Source organism: Larus michahellis, chromosome 3, assembly GCF_964199755.1.
Source record: "Larus michahellis chromosome 3, bLarMic1.1, whole genome shotgun sequence".
Taxonomy (NCBI): domain Eukaryota; kingdom Metazoa; phylum Chordata; class Aves; order Charadriiformes; family Laridae; genus Larus; species Larus michahellis.
The window spans coordinates 114,420,229-114,439,589 of NC_133898.1; the positions used below are offsets into that span (position 1 = coordinate 114,420,229).

General features: G+C 39.0%; 2 protein-coding genes across 6 annotated transcripts in view; both read right to left on the minus strand.

Moving 5' to 3' along the window:
* KIDINS220 (kinase D interacting substrate 220) overlaps positions 1 to 3,597 on the minus strand; it is an 82,233-nt gene extending 78,636 nt beyond the window's left edge. For all 4 annotated transcript variants that reach the window (XM_074581792.1, XM_074581791.1, XM_074581790.1 and 1 more), the window contains exon 1: positions 3,451 to 3,597. The gene's annotated coding sequence lies outside the window, so the exon portion shown is untranslated. The remainder of the gene's footprint in view (positions 1 to 3,450) is intronic.
* A 10,283-nt stretch (positions 3,598 to 13,880) lies between these two features.
* MBOAT2 (membrane bound glycerophospholipid O-acyltransferase 2) overlaps positions 13,881 to 19,361 on the minus strand; it is a 97,711-nt gene continuing 92,230 nt past the window's right edge. For both annotated transcript variants that reach the window (XM_074581793.1, XM_074581794.1), the window contains 3 exons: positions 18,944 to 19,076; positions 15,658 to 15,809; positions 13,881 to 15,057 (listed from right to left, as the gene is read on the minus strand). In XM_074581793.1, the coding sequence (XP_074437894.1) occupies positions 14,835 to 15,057; positions 15,658 to 15,809; positions 18,944 to 19,076 (508 nt within the window). In that variant the 3' untranslated portion in view covers positions 13,881 to 14,834. The remainder of the gene's footprint in view (positions 15,058 to 15,657; positions 15,810 to 18,943; positions 19,077 to 19,361) is intronic.

The following is a 19,361-nucleotide window of genomic DNA, read 5'->3' on the forward strand; positions in this document are numbered from 1 at the left end:
GAACTATGAAAAGGTACATTAAGAGCACAAATGCTTAGATGAAGGTGATGTTTGCACAGGGATTAACCTGTTTTTGTAAGGCGCTCACATTCTGAGCTGAAGCAGACGTTATCACTGTTTTGGAAAGACTGCAAAAATTTGCTGATTTACAGAAATTTAGTACCAATATTGACTGCAGAGGTCCCGACGACTCAAATCTGCAGAAATGTAGTGTACTCTCAGAACCCAGTTTCTAAATACATTAAAATATATATATATATTACTACACACTAAATTTTCCAAATATCACCATCATTTTCATAGCTCTCCCCTGTATTTTTTTATTGTGTGAGCTACGATCATTTATGAATAAATATCAGAATTGGTCAACAACACTAGCATTACTCAGACCTTCTCTTCCTGTTTTGTTTTCAATAGGTCAAGTTTGTAGTGACTTACATAAAATTCATACTTTTCATCATACAATGAAAAAAACCCGTTGCCTTCTTTTTAAGATGTTTCCTTCTATTTCCAGACACAAAAGCTACCTTCCCAACATCTTGCTGTGGCAGATCTTTCAGTTAACTGTAAAATAATTGCAGGGCTGCTGAAATCTGGGCACATACACATAAAACAGGAAAACATGCAGTATTTTGCCCTGAAGCACTGGAAATGCCATCTTTCCAAATCAGAACTTAAAGAAGTGTAGAATACAGAAGAACTGTACATATAAAATTTATTATAAGAGAGTAACATAACTTGGTTTCATATTCTCACACATTTTTATACTTTACGATGGCATGAAAAATTAAAAACATGTTGGAACATCACCTTTACTTATGCCACAGAGAATCTTGCTAACGCAAACATTACCCATCCTTTATGACACCTTACTGTAATCACTTGCTAAATGGACATATTTCATAAACATTAAGAGATCACCAGTCAGGAATCACATGAAGTTATAAATACTTTTAACTATTCTTTCTATAGGGACTGAGTCAACCAGGATTCTGTTTAAAGAACAAATTTTCAAAACAGTTGAAATGAGCCTTTAAAACATTAATTTCTAGTATTCTGAGGTGGAAAGAAATAACAAATCTAAGTTTCCATAAGCAGCCTACGCCCACACCTCTTCTCCAATGCCCGAAGTTCCAGTATGACTAACGATCTTATGCTGATTTTCAGCTTTTCCTTATTTATCTGGGAACATTTATTCTGCTTCTCTTATCCACACTCCTTTTATTCAGACAAGAAACATTTTAACGGATTATTTTATTTTTTTGTTACTTTATATCACAGAATAAATAGTGTAATTAGAAAATATTAAAAGATGCCAAAAGGTAACTAGAGATGCAGATATTCTTATTTTGAAACCCATAACCAAGCGAACTAAAGAGTTTGCACAAAAGGAGGTCCCTATGGTTGTAACCATTATTACAGTACACAGCAAAAAATACAGAAAACTGGAGACACACAAGTCATTCTTTTCCACCTTAGCCACCCAAGGAAACAGCCATTTCCAAATATTGTAGTGACAGATTTATTTTTTGTTCTTTAAATAAAACAATTGAGACTGGGGATTACATCTAGAAGACTGGAAAGATGCAAAAAACGTATTTAAACAAGAAGTCACCATTGTCACCCGATAGCAACTATTAGATATGGCTATGTTTTATCCTGGATAAAAAGATCAGTGAAAACAAAGGGTTTGTGAAATATCTGATAACAGAATTTAAACCTTATCAGAACTACTCTACCTTTAAGACAGAATTTAAATACGGGCAACGAACAATAAGGTATTGCTAAGAATATCTGAATTCTAAGAGAAAATTAAATTCCTGTACAAAACACAAAATGCTTAGTCCTACAAAACACTATTACAGGTTTTAAATACTTCAAGTAAAAGAAAGCAAAGAACAACAGGTACCAATGTTAAGTTTTTTAAAAAATTGTAACAACCAATATAAATCAATTCTGTCAAAACCCATATCAAACACACATAAGCACAGCAAGGAAGTCTACAACATCATCTTACACAGTCTCATAAAGCCAACATATTTCTCTGTATCATAAAATCCAGGGTTTGTTAGTCACAGACACAAGTTCTATGACAAAAATCTAACTTTTAGAGGATTTTCACCTAAGGAAAAAGTCAGTTGTGTGACAGAGATCTTTCTGTTAAAAAAGTTTTTTAAAAGAATATGGCCACATTTCATAAGCTGTGGTCACACAGGATTTCAGGTAGATTTGAATTTCTTAATAACAAAGCTACTTTAAATAACCACCATTGCAGAACAAAGAATAAATGTCTCTCTAACAGACAAACAGGGTTTCTTACACATTCTGATCTAATAAAAAAACTCCTCTTTATCATTCTTTCTAGGAATAAAATAGTCCTTAAACTGTGTTACGTGCCCATCAAAATCATCACAGTCCCCGAGGGAGTGCTGGGAAAGCTGTATCTTTCCATTTCTTTACTATTTGACAGGGGGAAGGGGAGGGGGTGGTGTCACGTAATTAATCCCATGATTCAAATATTTTTCCAGCAAAAGACATATTAGTGTATTACTCCCCCCCATCAATCCCTCGTCAAGATTTACAGATAAGAAATCACTTTTCCTAACCAATATTTAAGCATATATGAGAAGTGTCAAAGCCCTACCCTTAAGAGATTTTGTTACTCAGCTTCTTCGGTGGTGTCCAGTGACAGGACCAGAGGCAATGGGCACAAAATGAAACACAAGAGATGCCACATGAACATCTGGAAGCACTTTTTCTCTGTGACGGTGACCCAGCACTGGCACAGGTTGCCCAGGGCAGTTGTGGAGTCTCCATCCTTGGAGATACACAAAAGCCGTCTGGAGACCGTTCTGGGCAACCAGCTCTGGGTGGCCCCGCTTCAGCTGGGGGTTCGGACCTGCTGAGGTCCCTCCCAACCTCAACCATGCGATGATTCCTTACCTTGGCAATCAAGCGCCAGCCTGCACTTACAGGTCGAGGTCACATTTATCTTTCTGAGTTAACAAAACCAGAGAAAAACGGTACAAGAGGCTCCCCCAGCCCTGGCAGCGGAGCTGACAGCGATACCCGGCCGTGCCTGCGGCACCCCACAGCCGATTTACCTCCAGTAAGATGTCCCCGCCGCCCACCCCGGAGGGCCCTCTCCGCCCCTCACTCAGGGCGCTGCCGGAGCCCCAGGGCGGAGCGGCCCGGCCGCCGCTGCTGCTCCCAGCCCCGCGGCCCTCAGCCCAGTCCGGGGCGGGAGGGGGCCGGGCCCACAGCCCACCGCCACCGTTAACCCCCCTCCGCAGCGATCCCCCGGCTCCCCACCGCTACGAGGGGACGCCGGGGGCGGCGACGAGGAAGGGCCCCGGGGGCGCCCTTTGTTTGGCAGCCCGTGCCCTTCCCCTGTCCTTCCCCGCCCGGCCCGAGGTGTCCCCCGCCCCCCGCCTGCCTCTTGCCACTCACCCCACAGCCGGCGGGACTCAGCCCCTGCGGGCGGCTCCCCGGGCCCAGCGGGAGACTGACAGGGAGGCAGCGGCGCCGAGGTCTCCTCACCTCCCTCCGGCAGCAGCCGCCATCTTACCTCCCTCTGCCCGCCTCCCCCCTCGCACCGGGCTGGTCACGTGGGCGGGGGGCGGCACCGCCCGCCGCCCTGGGGGAGGGCGGCCGCTGCCCGGCTTCTGTCAGGAACGGGGAGCTTCTCCTGGAACAGCCCGCAGGGCTGCCGCGCTAATAACCGCGTGTAAGCAGCTAATAACGGGGGACCCAAGAAAACCCTGCCCGGGAGGCCTGGCGGCAGTGAGTCACCGTGCGGTAGTGGCGGGAGGAGGCGCTGAGTGACGGTGCCCAGCTTCGCGCCCCTGGGGACGGCACCGCCATGGAGCCTACCTGGAGCGCGGTCACCGCCTCGGCATTCACCCCCGGGCTGAAAGAAAACGGGTAAAGTTTTTGTTAACAATTGCCACCTTATAGATAAGCCAACAAAAGCGTTGTTTTCAACACGATGGTGAGGATTGCTGCTGGTAAATATGAATAAAAATTTCTCACCTCACCACATCCCTTGGTGTTCACCAGCTTCTCCCGGAGCTCCGCCCGAGCACCCTCACAGGTATTTTGAGCAAAATTCACCTCACAACACTTGGCTGTGAGCCTCCTAGGGCATTTCCAAAGTTGTTTATCATCATACTGATGACAATTCTGTGGTAAAACACAACCAGTGACTGTAAAAGGTCACTTCGATCTTCAGCACAATCCACATCTGTGATAACGGATGCTCGTTATATAGTTCATTTGGACAACTGGATGAGAGATGATCTCTAATGACTACAGTAAGGTAATTTAGCTCAAACACCCAGCAAGGGAAAGGAGTGTAATCCCCATACTCCTCCTCGTTTTTACAGTTACTGTTTTGATTTAAAAACCTTTACACCACCGAGATCTCCCCGCTCTCTGAAGGGCCATCACGGAAATATCTGACGGTGCATCCTTTATACCCCAAATAATTTAGAACCAGAAACTGTGCTCCAAGTACTTTTGCTCACTTTTTCAAGTGTGATTTCTCCTATTACCTTAAGAAATTCGTCACACAGATAAAATAAACAGCTTCCTCACTTGCACAAAAATTGTTGATACAAGGCAAAAAAGCAAGCTATGAAAATCAAAAGCTAAATCCACTCAGATCTTGCACCAAAACACTGATTCATCTGAAAGACTGGGAGAAATTAAGGGCATAAAGCACATTCTTATTTACACAATGGAAGTGTAATGTGAACAGATGGAGAATGAATGAATCCCCGCAGCCAAGGGTGAGCTGAAAAGCACTCACTCCATGCTACCTGAATGTATGCATATGGGCCACAACTAAAGGATGAGTGGTCCTGATGTTTCCAGCATCCATATAATCTTATGTAGATAAGAGAAACTGGTCTGATGAGACTGCTTATATGTTAGCCTCCTGAGATTTATGTATTTTCAAATATTTTCAAAATATTGCTGTTTTTCAGCATTTATAGCAAAATGTATATTAATCTCTCACTTTGTGACCTTCTCATCAACCAAATCCTTATTCCACTATCATAGCTTTTCCCACCAGTGATTAATTCACATAGACAATGAAACATGGTGCCAGTGTGAAGAGTCAAAACTGTAATCTAGTAGAATTAGGATTTCACACAAAGCTTTACACTTCTCATCAAAAGCTTTTTTTGTTGTTGTTGTTAAGGCATATAAATAATCTTAACAGTTGTCCCCAAAACACTTTTGTCATATCATTAATACAGTTTAAATGAAATTTAACTCAGAGTAGAAATTTTCCAGAGTCTGTAAAGTGTAGAAATACTTGATTTCTATGACGTTTTTTAAAAGGTAATAAGTGTCGAAGTTTGTAAGCTACTGCAGTACAGCATATAATCCTACAAAACAAAAAATTTATTCCAAGCAATTTTATTTTCTTTTTCCAGTTTTTCCATCTCTTACAGCATTTCACAGAATCACAGAATGGTTGAGGTTGGAAGGGACCTCTGGAGATCCCTTCTTCACAGCAAGGGCACATCGCTGGCTCACATTCAACTTGGTGTCCACCAGGACCCCCACATCCATCTCTGCACAGCTGCTTTCCAGCTAGGTGGCCACCAGCACATACTGGTGTGGGGTGTTACCCTGCCCCAGTTGCAGGACTTTGCATTTCTCCTCGTTGAACTTCATCAGGTTCCTGTCAGCCCATTTCTCCAGCCTACTGAGGTCCCTCTGGGTAACCTCATAAACTAGTCCCTTCTAGTGCATCAGCCACTCCTTCCACCTGTGTCATCAGCAAACTTGCTGAGAGTACACTCTCTCCCATCATCCAGATCATTAATGAAGATGTTGAAGAGGATCAGTTCCAGTACCACCCGCTGAGGTACACTGCTAGTTACCTGCTTCCTACTCAACTTCATGCCACCGGTCACCACCCTCTAGGCCCGGCCATTCAGCCTGTTTTCAGTCCACTTCACTGTCTGCTCAGCCAGCCCACATGTCATCAGCTTGTCTATGGGGATCTTACAGGTGGCAGTGTCAGAAGCCTTGCTGAAGTCTAGGTGGACAATATTAACTGCTCTCCCCTCGTCTACCGTGACAATCATTTCATCATAGATGTTTACGAAGGTGGTCAAGCATGACTTCCCCTTGGTGATTCCAGGCTGAATACTTCTGAACACCTTCTTGTCCTTCAAGTGCCTGGAAATTGTTTCCAGGATTAGCTGACATTCGATACTCTAAAATCACGGATGCAATTTAGGCAAGACTCACAAAAAAAGCTCCAAAAAACATTAAGTGCTTTTTTCAAGTAATTCTTAACCTTTTTGTTTAGCCTCCCTCATAAAAGATGTATGATTCTTAGTCTTTTCATTTTTAAACAACTAAACAGTTTAACTGTCGCAGTAACCAAGCTTGTCTCAGGCACAAAATTGCCTATTTCAGATTTCAACATCTACCCAATACAAATATAAATTAAAAGTTATTGCTGTGCTTTAACAGTTAATAAGCTTATTATTCTACTGATTATAATTACTATAATACTTAAAACTTTTCTTTCCTTCCTCCAATTTCCTCAACTTAAATTGATCGAAATCGTGACCAGTTATTAATTATCAAGCAACTAATTTAGGTATCCCATCAGGAAGTCACTGGGGAAACACTGCTTTAAGGACATCTAATACAAGAGTGTTTTGTTTTTTTATCCTATGCTTCATTTGTATTTAGTTATTCTGCTGTCATAAGAAAACCATTTAGAATAAAAGTGTGGAGGGTCCTTTTACTGCTACAGTTTATTAAATTTGGAAATACAATGAATAACTCCCACAGAGAAATAACTCTCTTGCTACTATATATGACCATCCTAGGAAGATCTGTGAGATGAACTGGCAAACCTTGCTGAGGGTACAGCTCTCCAACTCTAATTTAGTAAGTTGGTTGAAGGCATCTTCCCCTAGAACTACTTCTGTATTCTATACTGAAACATCCTGCATCTTATCAGGAAGTTACTCAGATGGAATTAAGTTAATTATAGGCACAGGAAAATATCTGCTGTCTCCAGGATGTTCTTGATCCTTAAAAGAGCAGAGTTAAAATTTTTTATCATAAGAATAATCAGATTGACCAATAAGTCTTAGCATCCTGAAGTAGCAACAGAAAACTGTTTTATCTTAATCTGTTCAAAGAAGATTTTCAGTAAATGCAGTAATAAATGTTTAGTTCATTAAGATACTTTTCATACTCTTGACCAACTCCATTGTGAATGCATATTTGAGAAGGCAATTTCCATTGCAGTCTCTAACTTCTGGCTGAAGTGACAAACATCACCAGAGCTTCTAAAATGGCATCTGCAGTCCTTTATGTTGAAATGGCAAGTATTTTTATCTCCTGTAATACAGCTTGCTAAAAGAGAATTCTAAACACACAAGGTTTAAAATTATCATTAATCCAGTAGGGCCTTTCAGAAGACCAAGACACACGTTCCAGTATTCCTCTAGGGTGGGAGCATTTGCAGAAAGAGACCTTTGTAAAGATGTCAGAGAAGTTACACTGGCTTTACAAAGTTCGTATTGAAGCAGAATTAATGCCAGATCTGAGAGAACATAAAAATGATTCCGTATGAGACAAGAAGTGATGGAAACAGCCCTTGTTTAGTAGCGACATATAATATCCCTTCTTTTCTGCAACAATCTAAACACACGTGGCAAAGAACCCGTAAGTCAAGGAGTCTCAGCCTGCTTTGCTGTCACCAGCCAGCAGAAACTATCATAATAAAGTCGTCCTAGTAGTCAAGCTTCAAAAAGTAAAAAAAAATGCATATGTATGCTGCGCATTTAGTCCTGCATCTCTGGAATCATCACTTAAATAAGCAGCTTATTCAAAACATTGATTTTGTTTTGCTAGTTGTGTACTTTCCATGTATCACACTAAAAATACCTGAGTTGTCATATTCATAAATAGTTGCGTGAGGTAGCAACATGCTTTGAGATGGATACTTCAAAGTTGCTTAAGCACCTTTCCCAAGTAAGAAGAGGCAACTTGAAATTCTATTTACCAGGTCTACTGGAAAATAATTATACACATATATTTTTATGCAAGCTCTAGACAACAAATGGGATAAAAGCAATTTTGAAACAGAATACTCCAAATAACACAGTGTAAATGCACGCGTTGTAATGTTTACTAATCTATACAGTAAAGGAGAAAATGCATTAACATAATTTTGTTCTTTAGTGCTCACCAAAACCAGACAACACCAAAAAATTTAGAAAAACAAGTTCACTTTTTTTTAAACTACAGTTTAATCAGATTTAAAGACACAAATTAGAAAAAAACATTTATAGGCAAGTTAAAAACACCTTTAAAACATAACAGCATGCTGCTTCTGCAGCACTGCTGAGACAAATTAGAAATAAGTAATTATTAAAATATCACAATCACAGTGTAACTAACAGTGGTATTTGAATTTTACCATACACCAACACTTAGTTTATGGATCTGTTGAAAAATAACACTTTTTAAAAAATATATATTTTTGGAATAATAAAAATGAAATTCACTGACAATGCATTATATTCTGAACCAGGAAAGGCAAATTTAGGAATACTGTAGCTATCCACTTTTAGGGGTGTTTTCTCACCTTAACGTATGGGTAGTTGGAGGCATAACTACTTCTGCATTGAGGTAAAACTATTCCCTTGAATGTGTAACCAAGGCAGGAAAGAGCAAAGTTCCATATTTTAAATTCTTAAATGGAATAACTTATTACAACATCTTTGAATAATGCTATATTTACCCATCTTACACTATTTTTCATTCAATACATTTCAAATGTTCTCTCCTAACTGATCTAGAACACATCTGAGGTCTGGGATTTAAGAGTAACTACCTAATTACTATTTCATCATTTTGACACCTTTGTCACAGTAAGACACATCAGCAGATTCTTCATAGAAATAGTCAACACCACTGGACAAAAGAAGGTACGAAGAAAAGATGTAAAGAGAACTGATAAACACATAGAAAGGCAAAATACGCATAGGCAAATACTGCTTAACTTATTGTGACAAAAGATTGTTGCACCTTTAATACATAGCGTTGCGCTATTGTGATTACCTGTCTCTAGGTACCCTGTTCCTCTCTTTTTTTGTTTCAGATTATATCTTCACACTTTGGAAGCCTAATCCAACTACAGCATCGACCACAGCTATCTATTGACATGACATTGTAGTAAAACCTAAATGAAAACCCAGCTTGGGGTATTCCTCCCTCAGAGGACGAAGGGAAGGAAGGAGATTGTGCAGAGGTCTTTTGCCAAGAGGTTTGTTTGGAATAAGGTGCTGGACTGAGTCACTATTGATATAAGAAGTTTCCTTGGAAAGCGGCCCTAACGCAGATTCCAGTCATGTATCTGAAGTCAAATTTTGTATTCATAGCCTGCAGCAGAATATCCTGTAAGGGTTGGGTTTGCAACAGAGCGAAAGAAGCCCTTTACTTTCCACTTAAAGTGTAACCAACAGAATCTATTTTCACTTTAGGAAGCAGAAAGCTTATTACTCTGAGAACGGAGCCCAACAGCCTTCAGCAGAGGTTGCGTACAACTGGAAGGCTCAACGCTAGTCTCATGTAAATATTGATATGGCCTATTTTAAGTATATTTATGCACACTATACTTAACTACACTTTGTCAGTTCATAAAGTTTACACAATGTTTATATGGATATGTACATGGATTTAGACAATCTAAAAATGTCTAAAACCAAAACCAGGCCTACGTCACTGGACACACAGCTAATGCACAGAAGATGGTGAAGTGGCAGAATTTACTTTTTCACATTTATATACCTAAAGTGAGCAAAATTATGTTTTAAATACTTAATGGGATGAAAGTCATTACAGTTAGGTTTCATAAAAAACATACAAAAAGCTCATCTCAAAACAAGTTTTTAAGTAATTAAGTATTTCTTTTTCCATTTAGTTTTGACCATAATAAGCAACTGTTGCAATGTTTGCAGTTGTAACCTTGCAGGGTGACTTTGTGGATGCCTGGATTTCACGGTGTTTGCAGAACATCTAGGTTAAGACAGCAAACACGCCAAGAAATCCAGGCAGAGCTAGCATAGAGCAGCCTGGGTCACAAGCAAGCAGAGCCTCTCTGGATGTAGGGTTAGCTCCCCCCAGGAACTCTGTGGTAAACCCTCCCAGCCACTCATGGGACACGTCCTTACCGGACACTGCTTCATTGCCAGCTTTTCCACCATGACTGTGACGAGGATCAAGACCGACAGTGCCAACTAGCTTAGATCCAGACAGGTCTGGTCGTCTAAGGAGTAGGCTCAATTCACTAGAGTATCTGCTTAGATACTTACTCAGCATAGCATTTAAATACTTGTTTAAGTACTTATAGCCAAATGATATTTTTTTTTAACAGGAAATTAAAAAATACTCCCAAGTGCTCTTCTGAGTATTACGAGACCTAAATAAATAAATAAAGACTAATCATGTAATGAAACCCTGTGATAAATCAGCACAGAACCAATGTATATTTTTTTATACTTAGAGTCTGCATCATATTTAAATCCTTACATTTATTTCCATCTGTTTTTCTAACACTGATCACTTTTCAACATAAATGGTAATATTTCCAAATTTTCATTGAAAACAAAAAACTCTCGAACCTGATTTCAGAATTCAATGAGAATTACAAAGTGAAAGACTTAAGGATAAGGGAAATGAAAGCCTAAAAATTCTCGTAACTTGTGCTTTTAAATTTCTTTATCATTCGAGGCCAACTTATAAAGTTGAGCATGTGAAAGTTTACAGGTAAGCAACAGTGAGACATTTGCAGGCAAACGTGAGGACACATTTGACCATGTATTTAAACAAATTGTCAACAATTTGTTTGCAAAGCTTCTGAGAGAAAAATCCAGACTTTGTTAAAATTAATTTTGATATAAATTTGACAGGAGGTGACAATCTCGTAAAGGTGTCCTCTGCATCAGAGGATGTTTTACTGCTAACCAAAGCACCGCCATCAATAGAGGCACAGCTACCTAGCGTGCATCCTGTCATACAAGCACAGCATTTATATTCACATTACTTGTTCCCATAGGGGAAGCTGAACAAGTTATTTAAGTGTAAAATTCTTCCAATAAATAATATACTATACTGGTAAAACTCATACCACAAGTCAGTGTAGATAGGGAACATACAAAGATCTCTTCATAAAGTCTTCTCGCTAAAGCGTGATTTGTTATCAAGAGCACATTGAAATGCATACCAATATTTTTACATGGTAATGTATTCTAAAATGCCACCTATTACTGAAATTTTGCCTACCTGTCAACTTAAGGAATGGCCATGGAAGAATAAGCTTCCCGAATAAGAAGTGGGTATCTGTAACTGTAAACCTAACAAAGCCTTCTTGATTACAACAGTAGTAGGCACCACTGAAAGTATTCCTTAAATATATATCTTTTTCATTAATACAGAATCATAAAGGTTAAAAAAAAAAGGTTAAGCAATCAAATAGTTACTATCAGGGTGACTACATTTACTAATTATCATTAACTCATTAAGTGCCTGAATGAATTGTTCAAAATAGGCAAATATCCGCAAAGCACCATAAAATTATGAATGATATGTTGTATTTACTACTCAATGTGCTGATCTGCAATGCAGTTTTTAAAGTTTTTTTTAAAGACTTTTTAAAAAAAAACAGTTTTTTTAAAAACAGTTTTACCTTTTGGATACACATTAGTTAATAAGTGAAAGAATACTTAAAACCGTGCTTCCTTCATGCCCAAAATATTTCTAGGAAACTTACTTTCTACTATTTCTCTCAGCAAGAGCAATAGTGAATCACCACCATCCTGTCAAATTCAGTATTATAAAATGATGTGGATAAAACCTAAAAATTATCTAAAGCATTGGGGCGGGCTGCTCTTGACTTTCTGACTAAATGGATAAAAAGGATCCAGTGCGACAGCAAAGCAGGCAACTACTAAAGCAGAGAGAAAGCAACAACAAAACCCCAGTTTGACTAAAATCAGAACGCTATGATGAAAACATGAAACGTCTCTCCACAGTCCCCAGGATAATTCATTTGCATGAAGAGCACATTTTGGTTCAAAGTACTTTTATATTCAGCAATGACATTTAAAGGGCGAATTCTAGGACACTACACTTAAAAATAAATTCTGTGCAGAACTAATTAATTGTCATAATTTTCTTGTGTTGCAATTATTTAAGGGGTTCAGATCACGAAGAAAAAAGTAATTGTATTGCACGCAGACACCAGTCACATCCAGTTTTGAAACCTGTATCTTGCCACTTGTGACCAACTGAAGCACGTATGTATTTTCTTAGCTGTTTTAACTTCCCCATATACAAAAGTTCTGAACAAAACCATACTTGTGAATTCACTCACACTGAAGTACCAGCCTTTGCTATCCTAAACCTGCTTATTTTCTGGGAGTGCTTACAACTGTTTTCGTATTTCATAATGAAGAAATAGTGAGCCTCCATCACACATATGGGCACACATGCCAAAACAATGAAACAAAAGTAGCAGAACATTAATAGGAAAAATGGCACATTAGATGTTGCACTGGCATCCAAAAGTGCTTGGTTGGGTAGATATGTAGCTGGCACCAACAAGATGAATTTAAGTTCAACAAATACTGAAAGAATCAATCCTAGCTCTACTCACCCACCCAGAAATGTGCAATTCTCTTAGTTATTTTATGTAAAAGTCCCTTCAAGAACAGAGTGGAAAAAATGTCTCTCCTGATTCTGTATCTATTTAGGATAATCAAACATAAAGAAACCAGCATGCCCTTACTTATAAACAACAGAAAAAAACATAATGCCATCTGAAAGAGGCGTATGACAACCACAACCCCATGTAAGGGGAAGTCTACTTGGGTAATCAAAGTAAGAGTTTAGAACTAGTCAGATTATTTTCTTCTAAAGGTAAAAACAGCTGCCACTGAAACAGCTCACCTAAACAGACTCATCCGCTCTCATTTCGTATTTAGTTCCCTCTTTTTAACTGTAGGTTATTTAGTGCTAACCTACATAAATGGAGAAGGTACGTTATCCTCCTGGAGTTTCCAGCAGAGCGCCAAAGGCCACACGCAGAACTGTCACAGGAAGGAAACAACTCTGACCTGACTCAGGGTCTGGTTCTTTAGAGTAAGCCAGAAGTACTGTGACTGTTTTTGCATGGTAGTATCCCCAAAGCTGAGGGCCATCATTGCACTTCTGGTACTAAGAATATTCAACCCCACTAGTGCCAGACATTTGATCAAAAATGTAAGGTTCAAAATATTACGACAAAATTTTTCTCATTCATTTGTAGGTTATTAATCAACAAGCTGCATTATTTTTCTCCAGTAGTATTTTGTGTCAGTTTTAAAGCTAAAAAAACCCACGTGGATAAAGAGTTTGTGTTTACTTAAAAAAATTATAAGAAAATACAGAATAGAAGCAGTTAAAATGTAGCCCTTTAACAGCAGTACTCTAGCAGGGACCATCATCACAATAAATGGCCTGGAATAGATATAATCACTGCGTTATTCCCTTGACACGCTTGCGTAATTCAGTCAGTCAGAAGGACTTCTATCTTTCATTACGCTACCCACAGATATGACATGAATTTTGCATCTAAAATTCTAATTTAAAGAAAAAGCTTTTCCTCAAATTCATATACTTCTTTGGAGAAAGAGCCATCGATTATCAAGCACACAGAAATTGGTTATGATAGTAATTTCATGTTTCACTACATGTGTACTAGAGCTCAAGGTAATTTTGCTATTTTATACTGAAAGCATCATCAACTAACTAGTGTATGCCTGAAAACAAAACAACGTTAAGCATTAAAAATAATTTTTGGTAAAACAGTTTTATTCTAGAACAAGTATTTCTGGTATTTAAGGATAAAAAACACACTTTCATTGAAATCCTGGTGCTTTCACATTGTCTTCTGTGTCCTATGGCTGCCTTTCCTTCTCTAGCTGCAAAGCCCACTTGGCAGTGTTGGGTTTTTTTTTTTTATTGTTTTTACGTACTTTAAAGTAAAAGAAACCTAGATTAGAGCTATCAAGCCCTGGAAAAGGTGAAGCTTCTGGTGCCTTTTTTTTTTTTTAATCTATTCAGAAGGGCTATGTGTAATTACACTCTTTATCAAAGAAACCTAACTACAATTTGGCATCAGTAATGTTTACAGTTCCATAATGTACTGTAATAGTTCGAGATACTTCAAGAAAACCCTCCAAATACTGAGATGCTTATTGCAATTCCCTTTAAAAGATTCAAAAGCCTTCTACTGACTCTGCATTTCCTATTTTATCTTCTTTATAGCATACGGTATTATATATTTGAAATATGCTTTCCACATAAAATCAAACTTGAAACTACCCACTTAGAAACAATATTTCAGTAAATAGAGGGTTTAAGGCAAGTCATTCATTTGGAAAAATTAATTTCCATTTGTTAATCCTAGATTGACACAATTTTATTCCACCCCATCAGTGCCTTGGGATACACAACGTACATTCAGCAAAGGGCACACATATGACCCTATGGACATACGCTGCAAGTCCTGAGTGCCCATTGAAATAATGGTAATATCTTCATATAAGGCGTGACCCACAGGGACATGGCATGGGAGGGGTTAATTTGTTTTGTTTCCAGTCTTGCTACTGTATGTGATTTTCCTAGGTAATGCATTCTTTTCTTACTAAACATCTTTGCAAACAAATACAAACCCCTTTAAAAGGTGCTAAAAATGGGTTTCTGAAAACATACAAAATATATTCATCATAGTATTTCCTCAATCACTGTTTTAATGCTTGATATCTGCAGGTTATTTCTTGTTTCTGACTGAAACTATTATTTGTTGTGGAATAACTGTTCTTTTGCAAAAGATTTTCTTCTTCTAGTTTTTTGGACCACACGGGCTGGATGCTTTCATGCTTTTTACTTCCTTTTTGAGTTCTTTTCAATGGAAATACCAACAACACCAGGATGCTGGCAATATGAAGACAGAAATAGCAGGAGCTAAAAAACAAACAAAAATAAGAATTCAATAAAACTGACCACTCTTACAGGATGCTTAAGGAATAAACTGTCAAAACCTACTCGCATACAGTACTTTGCATGTAAGACATTTAAGTCAGAAAGACATTAATTTTTCCTTTTTAAGAATAGTAATAATAAATGAAGTCTTCCCCCACAGTACTTAGTGCTGTAACAGAGATGTAAAGTGAAGAGAAGTCTGCTTTTAACTATTTTTCCCCAAAAGTAACTTTTGGGAAGTCATTATCTAGTCTTGCTATAAAACAGTTCAAGTGCATATAATAATCTCAAAGACATCCTCTGGTTTTCTTTTTGGTTCTTTTGCTTGTTTGTTTTTGTGTGGGTTTTTTTTCCCCTCCGCCAGTAAAAATAAGTCTATTACAACAGGAAAATGAGATCATTTTATGGTTTCTCATAAACAACAGAAAGTGTGTTCACGCACTAGAAGAGAAATACAGTTTGCTCAGCTAACAAATAAGTCTTATAATTATCACTAGAACAGTCTCAGAAATCTTATGCCATAGAAAATACTTCTATTTCAAGTTAAAGAAAAGAAAAAGAAAACAGGTAGAATGTGCTTACCTGTAAAAGGTGAAAGAGGGTTTCACAGAGAGCAGTACAAATGGCACGACTGTGTAACTTATTGCTACTTGAGTTGCCATCCATGTTATAATATCATAACATAGTTTAACAGCAGGAGATTCAACAAAATAGTGTCTGATATTGTTTCTTATCTGAAAAAGCAGATGAGAGTAAGTTAGCTTAGGAATAAACAGAGTTTGTTGCGCTTCCACAAAATTCATAGGATGTATTTAAACGCTACAGTTTGGTCAAGTATCTTTGAACAATTCAAAATACCCATCAACTTCAACAGGAGTCAGTTCAAGTTTCCTTCCTTTTAGGATAGTGCGCTTCATCCAGCACAGGAATTTAAACACTTAAGAATTTAAGTGGAATTTAAGTAAATGAATACACGTTTAAATCCAGAGTGAGTTTGGACTACTTGTCTGATTGAGGCAGACATTCTATCCTATCAAGCTATTCTGTAAATACAGAGTGTCTGAGTAAATGAAAACCAGAATGCTTCTGTTGAAAGCTTCTATATGGTAAGCTGTTTTCATACACTCGCTATTAAGATGTATTTTAGGACAAGTAGGGTATAAATCAGAATATACAAAATATCAGCTCCAATTACATATTTCAGGAGTCTTAATAACAACTACTATGAAGTGCGACTATTATCAAAGGACTCAATTTTCTATGCTGAGTCTTCTTTTGTTTGCAAAATTCTGTTCAAACAGTGGAATACCAAAGGTATTTAGAAAAATCCAAACCCCACATAGGTTCAGTTCCCTTACAACTCCTGGATTGTAACAGAACACATGGAGGACTAGCGTGTACTGATTTCATTCTTTACCTTAAAAACCTTTTTTATCTTTCTTCTTCTTAGCCAAATTCCCCTGTAAGTATCACATTCCGATTCAGCCTTTGCTTGGTTAAGCTACGTAAAACAAGTCATTCTAGCCACATACCCTTCACCCCAGTGTCTGCCATCTCCCCCCAGTTTTCTCCTATGATCACGTACAATGACTCGTTCCTGAGTTCTGCAAAACTTGGATGAGGTTTCACAGAACTTCTTGTGGAGAAATCTAGCATTTTAGGACTTGAAGGACAACTTCCAAGATAAATCTGTAATTGCCCCTAGTAAACACCTGATTATGAAACATGTAATGATTAAAGGGAGTAAAAACTAATTGAATACATGCTTAGACATGACAGGAGAAGAAAATGGGGGTCAAGGCTGCTAAACTTTGCAGGCTTGATAAAGGCTAGTAGAATTAAGATGCCATCCAGAGGGACCTTGACAGGCTGGAGAGGTGGGCCCATGCCAGCCTCATGAATTTCAACAAGACCAAGTGCAAGGTCCTCCATCTGGGTCAGGGCAATCCCAAGCACCGATATAGGCTGGGCAGCGACTGGCTTGAGAGCAGCCCTGAAGAAAAGGACTTGGGGGTGCTGGTGGACAAGAGGCTCAACATGAGCCGTCAGTGTGCACTAGCAGCCCAGAAAGCCAGTTGTATCCTGGGCTGCATCAGGAGAAGCGTGGCCAGCAGGTCGAGGGAGGTGATTCTCCCCCTCTATTCCACTCTCGTGAGACCCCACCTGGAGTACTGTGTCCAGCTCTGGAGACCCTACTACAAGAAAGATAGGGACGTGCTGGAACGTGTCCAGAGAAGGGCCGTGAGGATGATCAGAGGGCTGGAGCACCTCTCCTATGAGGACAGACTGAGAGAGTTGGGGTTGCTCAGTCTGGAGAAAAGAAGCCTCTGAGGAGACCTTACAGTGGTTTACCAGTATCTTAAGGGGGCCTACAAGAAAACTGGTGAGGGACTTTTTAGGATGTCGGGTAATGGTAGGACTAGAGGGAATGGATTAAAACTAGAGACGGGTTGATTCAAATTGGACATTAGGAAGAAGTTCTTCACGATGAGGGTGGTGAGACACTGGAACAGGTTGCCCAGAGAGGTGCTGGAAGCCCCATCCCTGGAAGTTTTTAAGGCCAGGCTGGATGAGGCTCTGAGCAACCTGATCTAGTGGGAGGTGTCCCTGCCCATGGCAGGGGGGTTGGAACTAGATGATCTTTAAGGTCCCTTCCAACCCTAACAATTCTATGATTCTAAGTAATAAACATGCTAAAGCACTTCTAACGTATCTTATCAGTTAATATTAAGTAACTGTTCATACAAAAACCAACAATATTTTTATTTAATAGTCTATTAATTGATACACATGAAATGTGAATACAAGGCAGCTTATTAGCAAAGCCCAGGACAAAGTGCAGTGAGCACTCCCGATTTACTGGACTCACCTTACTGAGAGAACACAACAACTTTTACCTGTGAACTGTCCCTGAACTTTGGCTTTTGCACCAGTCCCTGGCTGAGAAATGTGATAAATGTCAAAAGTTCATTGTGACAAGAGCCTGGAAAGGAGAAGGGAGCTATACCTATTGCAAAGAAAGGAGTCAGTTCTGTCAAACAAGGACGATACCCACATCTTTGTGAAGAAAGAGGAGGAGCATCTGTTTTATTACTGTTAGTAAGAACCTAAATCTGAAGTACCAGCTTCTCCTAGCTATTACAGCAAAGAGCAGTCTGCTTCGTTTCTCATTCTCCTGGTTCTTTTGACAGGAAAATGATCTGCCATGCTGCTCTGAGCTGACAGCTCATTTTTTTTGTTCCTCTTTCCCCTTGAGTAACAGGATAAACCTGCCTCTGTTCTTATTCAGCTTTCTCAAACAGGAATGAGAGATTTCTTGGCAGATTTGCTGGTTCCATATGGTTCTGAATAGCAGCTGTAAAAGCTTGTTAATGTGACTGCACTTCTGGCTGGCCATTTTTGAGTAGTAATAGAGATATTTATCTGCTGGTTGACGAGGAGCATTCTTTAGTTACCATCTTTGCAATAGTATTGGACAGAAATTAGGGAGGGGGACAGACTTGATGAATACATAGTACTGACCCCTGCAAATTTTAAGCTAGCGATAATCAGTGATAAAGTTGGGTTTTTTTAAATGGTCTTAGATATCATCTTGTTTAGCATGACATAATAATACATGATCAGTTAATACAGAGAAAGGCCTTTCACAAAAGATACGCTACATAAGTGTTATAGGCTGTGTACACTCTTGCTTGTTTCTACTGACCAACCCCTCCTTAGTAATCATCCCACTACTCTCCTAACTAAAAAAAGTAAACAAAACTATCTGACAGATTGCTTGTGTGTCAACTCGTATCTTTGGACTACAGAACATGATCAATTTTCTTTTACAGAACTGCTTTTAAGAAGATGCTTGGTTGGTACTTACAGCTCTTGCTGCTAGTGTCATTAGTACTCCTGTTAAAAATGTTAAATAATATCCTGGGTAAACTCCATGCCAAATGGCAGAGAGGATGAAGGTCTGGATCGTTGGGCTGAAGGTGGCTCGCTCATAGCACACTCTAGCAAGTCAAAGATAATTCAAGATAAATAACATGAGACACAGATCACCAACAATCTTCCCAGTTACCATTAACATATTTATACTTTTAGCAGTTTCATCTCCAACATATCATTTGCAACGCAACTGCAGTTTACTATTATTTAATAGTGTTGCCACTATATTATGACTTACAGGAAATACTTAAAGCTATTCACAGCTCCTGATTTAACCCCTCAGCGCTAACCTATGCTCAGTGTCATCACATATGGTACTTATCTACAGTGAAGTGATACAGAAGCATCCA